The sequence below is a fragment of the Branchiostoma lanceolatum genome, chromosome 8 (genome assembly GCF_035083965.1).
Source record: "Branchiostoma lanceolatum isolate klBraLanc5 chromosome 8, klBraLanc5.hap2, whole genome shotgun sequence".
NCBI lineage: Eukaryota > Metazoa > Chordata > Leptocardii > Amphioxiformes > Branchiostomatidae > Branchiostoma > Branchiostoma lanceolatum.
This window is the reverse complement of record NC_089729.1, coordinates 13,644,391-13,658,974: the sequence shown is the minus strand read 5'-3', so window position 1 is coordinate 13,658,974 and position 14,584 is coordinate 13,644,391. Positions and strand designations below refer to the sequence as shown.

The window sequence follows — 14,584 nt, the reverse complement described above, 5'->3', positions numbered from 1 at the left end:
ATGCAAAACTCCCGGTGACTTCCATATTTGGTAGTGAAAACAAACATGGCGTCAAACAAGACAACACGACTGCGGAGACATCTGGAGTGGTAACATTGAAGTTTGTAAACTCGTCAAAAGATTTTATGAAAATGAATTTTACTGTAGACATTGGCACGGAAATGTGGTGTTAATCCAACAAACGTGCAGTGTTCCAAAATCTTGATAAGTCTGGGTGTAAACAAACATAGGTCAAAGTTGAAACGATCAGCTGAGCACGTACCCAGAAAACCTTGAAGTTTTTAAACCTGTCAAAGATCGTATACTTTTGAATAAAGTGTACAATCGAGTGTACATATTCTCACAGCAATAAGATGTTAATCCAAGATGTAATGAATGTGCAGTCTTCGAAAATCATGATGAGCATGTTTGAAAACAAACATAGGTCAAAGTTGAAACTTGATACAAGTAGGAAATGGACGTATCCAGAATACAATGCGCAGTCATTGAGTTGCAGATCATATATGGTATATTTGACTTATCTTGTTAGGGGGGGGGAGATTTTGCTCAGAGATACCTACTCTTTTTTCAAAGGTTGCACTTTTTGGCGGGAATGGGGGGGGGGGTATGTCAAAATAATGTCTAGTTTTCAAACCTGGCGAAATTTTTTTTAGTCTTGACATGTGTCACCTGTATTTGAGCCATAAATGATCCTAAATGAGACGACACGGCTTGTCATGGACAGGTGGTGATATACTGTTGTCATTGCTAGCCTCCGTTGCAGGCCTCCCGCACGGTGATTTTTCAACTTATCGGGGCCAGGTTCTTTGGCTGGGGCCGTATCTGCTTGGCGACTGTATCTGCTTGGGGCCCCGTATCTGCTTGGTGGACTGTAACCCAATACGGTCCCCAAGCACATTACCTCAAAATCGACCAATCTATACGGCTTAAAATTCTTCAAATTGCAATCTCCACCTTGAAAAAGCTGCATTTTTTTGTTGCTATCGTAACAATAATTATTTTGGAACGAGCTCCGATTTATCAACGACTGGCGTCAACAGAAAAACAGAAGAGCCAATTAAGTCACCTTTGGTCAAAAAAAGTTTTTAAAAGGATTGAGATTAAATCATACACGTCATGAGATGAATCTCGCAGATTTTATAAAAGAATATGGTGATTGACGTCATAAAAACGGAGATGGTCAATTTCAAGGGCAGTTAAATCAAGATAAGAATTAAACATATGAGGCTACCGCAAAGGACTAGGATGGCTTATGAAATAGGTTCTTGTGTCAACATCTATGCCTTTTACATTTCATTTCATTTTATCTTATTTACCCAGGGGCAACATACATGTACGTATATTCAGGAAAAAATTATTTTTGACAACGACCTTGTCTTGACAGTTCTCGAACTTAGGGACGCGCCCAATTGGTGACTCACGGACAAAGGTTACTTGCGGTGAAACATATTCTTTCAAGCACGTAATACATATATACAATTGACTCAGACATTTTCCAAAGCTAAATACATAGTGTACGTCTTTACCATAAAAAGGTACGGTTCCGGAATAAGAGCAGTTGAAATAGTTGTTCTCCCTCTTGTGTATCTATTCTTAATTTGTTTTGGACGTTTTCAAAATCCGAGCGCACAACGAACTCTCCGGTTGGACCGACGCCCTCGAGAAACCTCTCCATAAATAGATACGATCTCTAGCGTGTAGTTTAAAAATAGCCAACCCGCTTCGTCCGGAGGTTTCCAGAATGTATGCATGACGCTTACGATACCCTCCCATTGCAATGGGATCCCGCCTTTCAGACTAACGTATTTTAATACCAGTCTTACAAGATTGTATCACTTCCGGTGGTGGGAGGAACCATTTTACGTGTGAATAACAAGAATTTTTCTTTTTCATGTGTGTGAATTGATTAATGATCTATTGATAGAAATGTACGACATTTGTTCAAATATCTTTTAAAAGGTGACTTGGTTACATTTCCGTTTTGCAACTGATTGTCATGATGTTCGGGATAATATGAAAATACAAAGAAGAAACATTGACATTTATTTGACTGTCGTACTTGATTATGTCACACCACGCTGTATTTTTCCTCTAACACTATATAACATAAACTAAGGCGTGAATGCATTAGAAATGCACTAGATACGTCCAAGTATACGTCATTTTTTTAGTAGAGCGTCATAGCTTACCTTCAACACACACGTTTTTCTCTTGCGTAAACATGCAAGACGGCTTTGACCGGGCAAGGCTATAACCTTGACAATGAACATTAGTCATTGTCACAATAGCTCAACTAGGACAAGGTTAGCCTGTCAACATTATAGCCACGTCAACAGCTTAAAGGATTAAGCGTCATAAAAACTAGTCATATGATTCTTGCAATTCGACTTAATAGAGTTGTACCGCTTTGCAGAGGGGGCTATCTATACTGACACGCCCCTAGTATGATATTCATACGTGAAGAATTTGTGTTATGAAAAGCGTGGTGTGCCCCCGGTCCTTTCTGGCTAAGTCCCCATTTCCCCGAATGACGTGCGTCCTTCGATAAAACATAAGTCATAGAAGCCGTATTTAACACTGGGCGGGACGTAAACAGGATACGGGAATGGTATATAAGGGACGAAGTGCGCACAGTCTAGAGAAGTCAGCGGCTCGGCAGCAAAACAACGTTTGGGGAGAAGAAGATTTTTCTTGAGAACGAAACTACTATTGAAACTTCATAAGCATCGATAACGGTGAGTAACGAGTATTTTCAAATCCGTACCGTCTGTTTGAAAAATCCTATTTAGTTTCTTTATTGATATATCCATAAGTTATATTTTTGTTCGTCTCATTTTCTTTTAAACTGAGGGTATGCGCAAATAAAAATGTTGTGATTTAAATATTTTATAAGCAGCTGTTTGTAAAAACTTTGCCGAAATTGCACAAAAAAATAACATAGTATTTTGATACCCATTTTAAAGTTAAAGATCGTGAATTCGAGCTAGAACAAATTTACCTAGACCAGAAAAGGAAGTGATCTGTGCGATTCTGTGGGTATACCTCCTTTTTTCTTTACAGTTAAGGCTTTTCCTAGCCCGAATTCAATCAAGCCTCTTGTGACCGCTCGCGGCCCTGTAACCACCTCGCAACCCAAGAAGGGAGAGAAACCCCCGGACAGCTGGAGTTTGCGTTATACAGACTAGGCTTTTCCCTTCGTATAATGTTCATTCCGTCGCAATTCTTACTCAGGGTACCATCTACGAATTAACTGCTGTTAAAGTCGGCGTTACTGTGAATATGCTTTCCACGATGACAAGTCGCCCGTTTCACTGGGAAGACCCCCTGCATAGTTGGGTGAAGGACCGAAACATCTGGAGGGAAGAATACAGCCACGACTGGATGGACTCCTTCTTTTCAGGGTGGTAAGAATTCATTTTGATCTGTATGCATTTTGGCAAAAGTCATTTCCATAGCTTATGATTCTAAAATACGATGATTCCGGACCTGTAGTGTTGTTTATGTCGTTGTTATCATCTTTTTCGTAAAAAAAAAACGTTTACAAAATATGCTTACACTTCCTTGCGCATGTGATTATTAGCACTATAGAATAGCATATCAAAGAAACTCGATTAAAACACAGTCCTAGTAGAGGAGTAAATATTAAATGACAATAGTAGATAAGGTGTTCGACGCTAAATAGATATTGTTTAATCAATTCTGTTTATTCTTCCTTTATCTTATGAAATACAGGGATAGGACGTCGAAACGTTCAGGAATCAAGGGTTACCGCTCAGTAGCGCCCCCTACCTGCAGTCCCGTCTTCCCTGCATGTCACACGGCGCCGCACGGGCACAACGACGTCGAGGAGACGAACACAAAACGTGAAGACTACGCAAAGTCGTGGATACAACACTTGGAAGAGCAAGAAGTTCCGAATCTGATGAACATAAACTTTATGAAGCCTCATACTGCAGACGTCAACAACAATCAGAGCCTAAATACTGAAAAAGTAAGAAATATACCCGTAGCGATGAAGGCTGCAAAAACGGTAAAGAACGAAGCTAAAAAGAAAATGGAGTCAGGAAAACTTGTGACGAGCAAGGACGACTCCAAAAAGGAAATCAGTGCAAACAAGGCGGGAAAATCCACCAAAGAAAGGTGGATCAGCGTAGTAAGAGAGGGGAAAGAGGGACTGGCACCGATTTGGTCAGTCCAGTCGCCGGCAGTCAAGCTGACCGGTACGGTGGTAGAGGGAACCATGAAGAAAGAAGACTACAGTCACGACTGGGACGACGCCGAGGTGATTGCGACACAGTGCGGGTTATCCGAGTTCAACAACAAAGGCCGGGAAGAGTTGGACAGGGAATGGAGGCAGGAACTGCTGTACTGTTACCCGTGGGAGACAGAGGGCGCTTTTTATCGTGACGTCATACACGTGGAGCTGAACCAGAAAACGGACAAAAAGGGCAGACCGGTACTGCGTCGTGAACTCAGTTTCGGTTCTTGAGAACATTTCAGAGATTTGAGAAAGGGCCTCCAACAAAACAATTGAGAGACTATTGTCCGTTCATAAGACAGATCAAGTTGAGAAGGATATATTATGATTGACAGTGTAATGCGATTGAGTTGTTTGATTTTGACATAAAACTATGTATGATATGTTGACCCAAGTCTATAAAAATGAAATGGTTGGTGGTTGGAGAAAAGAGAATAGGCCAAGCAATGTTATAGAGTCGACTTTCGAGATACTTTTATTTTCTGGCATCAGCATGTTTCTGCCCCATTTCACCATCCCTTTCATCTACCCCCCCCCCCCCCCCCCCCACCCCCTCCACCAGTGTTTCCTCACACCAAGGAGGTTATATAGTCTACATAACCTCCTTGTTCACTCCTTCTACATTTAATATTTTTGTATCTCACTTCCTCTCGCATTTCACCCTCCCTTCTCATTTTGTCAATCCACTCCTCCCTACAATACCCATTTCTATTATTGCACTTATGTATACAAGCCAGGAAAAACGTCACCAAGTGTATATGAAACCTCCTTGACGTCACTAAGTGAATAAAATTACGTCATTTGAACAGCGTGATTGCTTGTTTGCTTTAGGTTACATGTTTACATTGTTTTAAATCATCCATATTCATAGCTTCCCACATAAGGCTCATTAACATATTTCCCGGCATTCCTACCCAGGTTCATACAGGTGCGGGATAAATAATGATTGAAGTTAAAGTTTATAGATATCACGATTTTACTTAGCTTTGAATGCTGCAAAGATAGGTGTATTTTTTCTTAAAGTCGGTGACGTGATGTTCGTATGATATCACGAAATATCCAGTCATCCAATTTTGCTGCTGCCTTCAGAAGTTGAATTTTGCTCTTGTAAATCTGCCATGTAAAGAAATTGTTACCGTTTGATAGTCCAAAAGATGGCGACCTAACTATTTTACTCTGGTTTCCCTTCAGTACTCACGTACAAATCTTTCGCCTTTTACTAAAGATTTCCGTGGAGGGGAACAATCAATGAGTCTATAGCTCAATTTTTCACCACCCTGTCTTGAACAGGGGACATTAGAAACCAAAGAAGTTCACATACACAGACTTCATGCACGCTTATGTCGGAAACTAGCGAATGATCTCAATACGAGCGGGATATCTCAATCCGTCATTTTGAGAAACAAATGTAGTATTTTATCTGTTCCGGATGCGTGACACATTGAAGCCTCTTTTCGACACCATCATTATGAATTTGTTTCATGTTGCATTGAGAATTGAGAACTGTACAATTAGAACAATTATTCATATACAAATCAGAATTTATGTTTTGTATATGAATAATTCTTCTAATTGTACCTTTATTATATTACAGTATCAGCATCGGTGCATTTCATCACACATGTCAACATGAAGTACAAGCGTACTTTTCCCGGTAACAAATATGCAAGATATTTATTAAGGATTAGCTTTTAAGCTTTTGAAAAACATTTTTTCTAGATTTGGACATACAACTATAAGTTGAGGGGCGGTATCCGTCGGGCCGGCCGCTAGGTGTGCGATTTAGTCAGGCTTTAATACCAGTCACTCTTCTTCAGAAAATAATCATAAACCGGCAGAAGAAGACAAACACCTTGATATAGGAATTACAAGTAGAAACAAATATGGTTGGACATGTTAGGTACTAGTAACTTGAAATGCCATGGTTGCGATTCATACATATTCATGAGCTCTGACAAAAAACGCTCATTAGCATATTTCCAGGCAGTCACGTTCAGGTGCATACAGGTGTGAGAAAAGAAATGATCGAAAAAATGAAGGTTTGAATGCAGCAAAGTTAGACGCATGAAAAAGTCGGTAAAGTGATGCACATATGGTGTTATGAAATATGAAGCTGATCAATGTTGTTGAGGCCTTCAGGATTTGAATTTTGATCTTACAATTCTACCACGTCGGTAGATTGTTACCGTTTGATACGGTTAAGAACAGCGACCTATAGGCGTTACTCTGGTTTCCCTTCAGTACTCACGTACAAATCTTTCGCCTTTTACTAAAGATTTCCGTGGAGGGGAACAGTCAATGAGTCTATAACTCAATTTTTCACCGCCCTGTCTTGAACAGGGCTCCTTATAAAACAAAGCAATTCACACACACACTGTCGTCACCTAAAAAGATCATGCGATAGGGAGAAATACTTAGAACTTTCTGATTTTTAGTTGCGCTCTGCAGTCAGCTAGTTGGAATTCGTGCTCTTCCCGTTTAGAAGTGGAGATACATGTAGTGTGATATATGAGATTACCACTACCAGTACGTGTGCAAAAGAATGTGGAAATACTTTACGTTAACGTAACGGTTAATATTTATTTACAAACGCTACCTAAAAAAAATTATTTGGCAATTATACTAGTACCCTTCTACATATGCTCTTTATCATTGTCGTTTCCCATTCAACCGCTAGGAGGCGTGGTAGCTCCACGTCAAACGCAACTCCTTACATCTGCTTGAGAAATCACTGAAAACATTGGTGCGAGACCACACCGATACCTCAGAAAAAGAGGTCAACGAAAATACCGGAAACACACAACACAAGGACACTTCGGGGTTACAAGTGACACCACCGTGTCTTAAACCTCAGGAAGAAGACGCTACAGTTTAAGGAACGGTCTGGAGGAGAATGGTGGGGTATGATCCGCAGGAGAAGGTAGAGTTGACGTCGACTGAGTACGCCGTGGCGGGCGGCGTGAGCGGCTTCATCACCCGAGCAGCCTGCAACCCGCTGGACGTCATCAAAATACGCTTCCAGGTACGGAAACTCGGACAGAAACCATCGGCCAGGTGTTGTCTTCACCACTGCTGAGCCAGAAATCATAAAGATTTGTGTCTATGAAAGTGAAAGTGTTTCGTGTGTTGTGTTGGGGGGGGGGGGGGTGTATGTAAACATGTGGTCTGTTGATGACAGTTGAAGCGTCACATTTCGTTTGAAAAGTTAGGTGTTCTCCAAAATGATTTAAAGAGCAACGAACATAGATGTAGCTACAAACAGTAATGTGTAAGCACGTAGATCTTTTTCCTGAGTGAGAAGAGGGTGACAACACAGGCCTGGCCTACTTCACCGATGAATCCTCAAGGTATCCTCAAGGTATGATTTTCTTTGCACAACAATTGCATCGGTGACAATGTATGGCAATGTGCAGATAACATAATTAACAATCTAGGTGTACAGGTTAAAAGACTGTCAGGGGGAGGGGGGGCCGTACTAGTAACTGGATGTTAAAACCTGGATTCTTTTTAGATCAACATTGAATGAAAATTCTTGTTGATTTGTTCAGCTCCAGGTAGAGCCCATAAAGAAGAGCCAGCATGGCGGGAAGTACAAGAGCATCCCGCAGGCCATCGTCACTCTGTTCAGGGAGGAAGGGATTACAGCCTTCTGGAAGGGCCATGTTCCTGCACAGCTGCTGTCACTCATATATGGTGCTGTACAGGTAGGTAGCATTACCATCACAGCTGCTGTCACTCATATATGGTGTTGTGGCAAAAAAAGAATAAACTTACCGTCCAAAATAAGAACGTACTGGGTGGATTCTGAGGCTGAGAAAATAAATGTACCGGTACATTATGTACTGGTACGTTTATTTTCGTCATTTATTTGGGAGATGAGACTATGTCCCAGCACAGCTGCTGTCTCTCATATATCGTGCTGTACAGGTATGTATCAGCTCAGCTGCTGTCTCTCATAGTCATACATATATATGGTATTGTCCTGGCACAGTTGCTGTCACTCGTATATGGTGCTGTACAGCACGTCTGCTGTCATTTAGATATGATGCTGTACGTCCCAGCATGTCCCAGGTATGTCCCAGCACAACTGCTGCTATATACTGCTGTATGCAGTATAGGTATGTCTCAGCACTGTTGTCAGTTATTCAATCCATCTATCCTCCATTCTCCATTCCTTTATTCATGCCTTTGTTCCTCCCAGTTTGCGGTGTTTGAGCAGTTGACAAAACAGGCGTGGGAACAGCTACCCCCCGAGGCCTGCAGTAGTTCGTGGAAACCTGCACTGCACTTCGTGTGCGGAGGTTTGTCGGCCATGGCGGCCACCTGCGCCTGTCAGCCGGTAGACGTACTCAGGACAAGGTTTTCATCTCAGGGAGAACCCAAGGTAACATGGGAGGGGTACTAAAGCACTTACGTACAAATTTTATGAAAAAAAAGGGGTTCATCTAAAGAGGGGAACAGGGACGGAGCGCCCCATACTCTGACCACGCGCCCCCTTACCCTGGGAGCAGATTCTCTGACAAGCATAAAAATTCTGATTGACGATGGATGCTTCTAGGTCACATGTGGCCACAGTCTTCAACTGAGACCTCTAAACCCCTCACAATGCTCCCCCTTTTTTCTAGAAAACCCTCTGATGCACTATGCGAAAACTTACATATGTTTAAAAGAAAATGCATGAAGGAATGTGCATATCCTGTAAAAACAGATGCAGATGCAAAAATGGGTCACGTGTCAAAACGTCGCCTAGGCAGGATATCCAACATGGCAGCTTTCGATTATGAGCTTCCTAGTGAATTTCTATGATACTGCAGCAGAACTTCTGGTTTTTGTACCTTGTTTGATGTTATCCAAGTTAGATAATACGTTTGTATTGTATATTGTTCCGTGTCCAGGTGTACCATAGCATACCTCAGGCCGTCAGTGCCATGTGGCGGGAGGGGGGACCGCGTACGTTCTACCGCGGTCTGAGTCCGACCCTGGTGCAGATTTTCCCGTACGCCGGTTTCCAGTTTGCCACATTCGCCATGTTTACCTCAGCGTGGGAGTCTATTTCTGACCAAGGTAAGGGTCATGTCTTCTGTATGGTTGTGTCTGTGTGGTCAATATTGTATACAATGTACTCATTTAGTTTTGCAGTGGTTTCATTTTGTGGTAGAAGGAAAAAGGTGTTTTTCATGGTGTTTTAGATTCGTGGCTGAAACAATTCTGTTGTGGGAGACATATTTGGAGTGTCGTGAATTTGTGGTTCATTGCGAAAATAAGTCGTAGTATCCAGTATTTTGATTATACTGCGAAAATAAAACCTCTGCGAAAGTTTCAAGATTTACATCACTGAAGTTCCAAAATGTGACTGCCAATTTGAAAAAATAATGCCCACGGCTGAAACAGCATGCAACAACAAGGGTAGTATGTACTCTGACACCATAGCTACAAGTTTCCTACTTTGCACTCAGAGGAACGAGGATACATATTACCTCAATATATCGTGCACAGAGAAGACTGCTTTGGACATTTTACATTGCATTGAACAATCAAATTTCAGTTACATGTAATAAGTTTTTGTGATGATTTTTTTAACGCTGAATCTGTTCTAGGTGGTGTGAAGACCCTGGTGTGTGGGGCCGGGGCCGGAGTGGTCAGTAAAACACTGGTCTACCCTTTGGACGTGGTCAAGAAACGGCTACAGGTGCAAGGATTTGACCACGCCAGAAGGTCATTTGGACAAGTAAGTATCTTACACAACCTCACGTCACTTCCACTTTGTGTGAGAGTGGACACACATCTATAGAAAATGTGGTGTCTGCATTGGTTTTAAGTTTGCAGGTGAAACAAGGGGGTAAGTGGGCAGAAAACAGAACAAAACCACTGCAGACATTTCCCATCTACAGTATATGATAATCATATTTAACCTTCTCCCTGCATTGTAACACAGAACCAATACAGAATTGATGCCAAAAGGCTAGTGCAGCAGGGAGAAAGTTAGCTATAGCCCACTGGCAATAACGGCTCTGACATAATCTGCACTTCTTGGTCAACAGCGCCTCCTATCAATTCTAGCCAAAAGTGCACTTGTGTGACCACTGCAGCTAGGAAATTTTCCACTCACATCTGTTTACATGTCACAAACAGTGGTCCTTCTGTACCAGTATTTATGATTTTGTAACCAACAACATGTTGCAGTTAACGTTTGTTTGTTGTTGTTGTATAGGTGCGTGCGTACACAGGATTGGTCCACTGCGTGCAGTGTATGTTGCGAGAGGAGGGGACACGGGGACTGTTCAAAGGACTGTCCCCCAGTCTATTGAAGGCTGCCTGTGCATCGTCGCTTATATTCTTCCTGTACGAACAATGCTGCCACGCTCTTAGACTCTCCCACCGTGTGTATACATACAGATGATGGAACAGTGACTAGAAATATGTATACGTTTATATTCCCCAACTAGATAGATATATATGTATATAATATATATCCATTTTATCCATGATTCAGACAAGTGTGACTTTTATCGGCCGCTGTTGACGGGGTTTTAAATGTTATATTTATCATGATGAGTGGTTATAGTTTGTAAATTGTGAAGTTTGTTTATTGATAGCAATTGCTAGAGTTTAAAGGTGCAAATTTATTTTAACTTGTACATTGTAATAGTCAAGGGGTATGATACTCTTGTTGCAATCGGTTCGTTTTAAGTTAAGGCGAATAATTTTGTGGCATAGGAGATCACTAGATTGCACATATGCGGAAATTTGCAATAAAGTGTAATAGGGAGAAAACAAAATATCTATAGATGCCATATATAAGCTTCTTGTGTAATGTACATGTATTATGTCTAACCGTCATCACCGTGACAAAACTCAACACAAAAAGGTCCAGAAACATGATTTCGGTTCAGAAACTTAATTTACGTTTGAGACCACATATTTGTCAATACTGTACATTTGGAATTGCATAGTTAGCAGCGACACCTAGCTGCAGTATGGAATAATGCCAGTCAGTATTGCCCTGAGGAAGGTGACAGACGGTCACCAAAGTTCAGAAATCTGACTGTTCCTGTGCATAGATCCTGATAGTGAATAAGGAACCTTGTTTTTCCAGTGATTTTCCACCCAAAAATTAGATTATATCATATTATACATAATAGACTACAGGGTAAGGCCACAGCAAGTAAATTATATGGATGGCATCCTCTGCAGACTCCAAATTGAATGCCAGAACAAAAAAAAGATGGTCAAAGAGAAAACGAGATGCCTTGATTTTGAAATAGAGCCCAAAGCGACAAAATATGTTACATCTGTATCACAGCCAACAAGTCTTTCATTTCTGAAAAGAAATGTAGAAAGTGACCCTAGTGTGGTCCCCTAGTATTACTTACTTGCTGTGGCCTAACAAAAACAGACCAAGGGCTATCAGTACTAAGAATACTGGCAGTGTATGTGGGGACTGTTCGCCCACAGTGCATCTAACATGCACATTTAATTTACCCGTGCAACAGCATCACCTACCGGTTTTATTAGAAAGTGCTTGATGCTAACGCTTTCCTTTGGACTAATCCATTCCAATCTTGGAGGGAACGTCATAAACGAGATGCCTTCTTGGTCTCCAGACTAGACCTTTCCACTGGCTGCAAAAAAGTGGCGACTATGTGGAGAATGCTTTACCAGGGGAGTTGGCTGGCTATAGGAGTTCACAGCTGCACTTATATAGGTCTAATGGACACTACTGTCACATATCACTGCACTGTCATCTCCTCATCTCCATGCATACACAGGGGTGCATTGATTTTTACCGTGCAACAGCATCCCCTACCGGTTTTGTCTAAAAGTGCATGATGCTAACGCTTGTCCGGACGTCCTTAGACAGTCCAATGTTTGAGGGGCCATCATAAACAGGTTTGTATCGTCATGGGGGCATATACATACTACATTTGCTCAGAAATGTTCCCTTTCTCTATGCATATGACATCCCTTGCCAGTTAGAATCTAAAACAATATTGAGCATCAATTCCCACAAAAAAAAAGTCCAAAAGACACAGTTCCATATTTGACATTATGACTTTATTGCATTTAATGCAACCTGATACATACCTACTTGTACAGTCTTTAAAATACCTACATGCTTTCCTACCGACTGCTCTACTACATGGAATTTGATTGGTATAATTCATATCACTATCGTAAATACAATGGGTACAATAAATAGCCTGAGCGGTACAAATGTCGGCAATATAAATAACATACAAAATTGCCCTATCGCTGTCTTGTTTACTTATATAGGAAATAACATTTGTTTAACACTCCATATAGTTGTTGATATACATAAGTAAAAAAAAAGACATGAAAATTTTACAGTGGTATAATATCGTTGCACATTAGGGCTCAAAGAGGGCAAGTCACTATTGTATTGACCAAACCTTCACTTAGATACAATGACATTAAAAAAACATGTCAGTATCTAATATTATATTTTACTGACTTGTCGGTATTTATCTTATTCCACATTATTCTAACTACATTTGGTACATGATGAAAAGTGCTAAACGCTACTGTCGGTGGGACGTTCATGTTTTTGACATTGTCTTCGTGTTGTTGTTCCTTTGCACTTGGGATATTCAATTGTTATGTTCATTTCTTTTTTTAAAAATCTTCAGTTGTTCCTTGTATTGCACATACATGGGCAAGAAGTGAATATTTGGATAAAAAAAGGAGCACAGGTGGACTTATATACCTACACATATATAAAAATAGAAAGAATCTTAACACGACGGGGGCTCTTTGGTAAACGTTCAACCATAGCGTTGCGACAACGTTTGCCAATCGTGACAGAGACGGATGAGGTTGAAACCGGCCAATGAGAACGGCTAAAACATCGTCAGCGGTTGATTTACAGAAGACACTACTGAAAACAAACATGGCTGACATGGCAGTGGTGTGTTGAAAGGACATGTGCTTATCTGGCACAAATTCAGTCCTATCTACGGTGTGAAGAAACAAGCTAGTCTACGCAGTTTTCACAATAAAAATAAAAGCCAATCAAATAATAGCTACCAGCATAATCTGGTGCCCGTAGTTGTGAAACCGTGTGCTAAAATCTGCAAAATATAGTCAATTCTGCCAAGACGTGTATATTTGCATTCCAAATATTATTTGTTTGAGGGCTTATATTTCAGTTTGAATCTGTGCCAAACAATAATGCCTTGTTTTGTACAAACAAAGCTGATAGCAACTGTTGTGACAACGCTATTTTTGACGTGTACCAGCCCCAAACACACTTGTCTGAGCGCAAGTCATCCTTAACCATAGCTACTGGTTATAGAACAACCATTACAATAGGATAGACTCCCTCAAGTGTAGAGAATTAAAACCAGCCAAGCAACTTCTACAGGCAGTATACAATGTTAACAAGTGTGCAGTCCATAATACCTAACAAAAAATATAACATTTGAGTTTGCAAAGAAAGTGGTATTTTAAGTTGGTGGGTACATTTCTTAGGCAAGAAGATGGTTTAGATGTCAAAGTTGATGTGGCATTGTCACGACTGCAATCATAGTAGGTTCATATTACATTATTCCTGAATATACCCCTTCTTCCAGTTCAGATGACTGTAGTTTCAATCATGTCATGTCAACTCTGTTTTAGTGGTCACATATCTAACCACCCCCTCCCCCAACCTATGGTGGTCTTGCTGATAAAACAACATTGGTATGATACCCTGAGACATGAATAAGGAGACTGCATAACATGTTTTTCTGTCTTCATAGCCTGCGACCCAGCCTTGTTGAGCTCCTGTTTACTACAACTGTCACTCCCTTGTTAGTAGTGGAGCAAACAAGACCTCAACAAGTCTGATTTCCTGGCTACAAACATATACTGATGTGGCATATAGCTGCCATCCTTTAGACACTGCACTGAAATTCTTCAGCAACGTACCACCATAAATACATTGCTAAAAGTAGATAACCATAATCATTTCAAACCACCATACAAAAAATGCTGTACATCCAATGGGAGTTTTTCTTTTGTGGTAAAAAGTTGTAGAAGAACTGACTTCTTTACTGCATGATTTAAGAAAAACATTTCTCCGTACTAACAAATGTTCCTCTAAACATATTGAATGTTCTGCTAAGCATATCAAATGCTCAGTACCCTTTTTAAAAAGCACCACTTTGAATTTATTGACAAGAAAAAAACAGAGAGAGATCTTTCTGGGCAAGGTAAGCGCAGAGGAGAATATGGACAGTAGAAAAAGGTAGAATGTCGGTGGAAGATTGCGATGTGGTGTTAACCAATTTAAAAAATCCAATCTACAAATGAGCTAAAAGTTATGCC

General features: G+C 40.8%; 2 protein-coding genes and 2 non-coding genes across 4 annotated transcripts; all 4 read left to right on the top strand.

The window, feature by feature from the left end:
- The first annotated feature begins 2,606 nt into the window (after positions 1–2,606).
- LOC136440765 (uncharacterized) lies at positions 2,607–5,064 on the top strand. Its single transcript, XM_066436866.1, has 3 exons — positions 2,607–2,735; positions 3,232–3,404; positions 3,733–5,064. The coding sequence occupies exons 2-3, from the start codon at positions 3,280–3,282 to the stop codon at positions 4,487–4,489; spliced, it is 882 nt and encodes a 293-aa protein (XP_066292963.1). The 5' UTR covers positions 2,607–2,735; positions 3,232–3,279; the 3' UTR covers positions 4,490–5,064.
- A 365-nt stretch (positions 5,065–5,429) lies between these two features.
- LOC136441025 (U5 spliceosomal RNA) lies at positions 5,430–5,552 on the top strand. The gene has a single exon (XR_010756746.1). It is a non-coding gene; the product is annotated as a U5 spliceosomal RNA (small nuclear RNA).
- Positions 5,553–6,479: 927 nt separating this feature from the next.
- LOC136441024 (U5 spliceosomal RNA) lies at positions 6,480–6,602 on the top strand. The gene has a single exon (XR_010756745.1). It is a non-coding gene; the product is annotated as a U5 spliceosomal RNA (small nuclear RNA).
- Positions 6,603–6,970: 368 nt separating this feature from the next.
- On the top strand, positions 6,971–13,238 carry LOC136440261 (mitochondrial thiamine pyrophosphate carrier-like). Its single transcript, XM_066436189.1, has 6 exons — positions 6,971–7,280; positions 7,807–7,962; positions 8,460–8,642; positions 9,154–9,322; positions 9,856–9,986; positions 10,470–13,238. The coding sequence occupies exons 1-6, from the start codon at positions 7,152–7,154 to the stop codon at positions 10,656–10,658; spliced, it is 957 nt and encodes a 318-aa protein (XP_066292286.1). The 5' UTR covers positions 6,971–7,151; the 3' UTR covers positions 10,659–13,238.
- Positions 13,239–14,584: the final 1,346 nt, after the last annotated feature.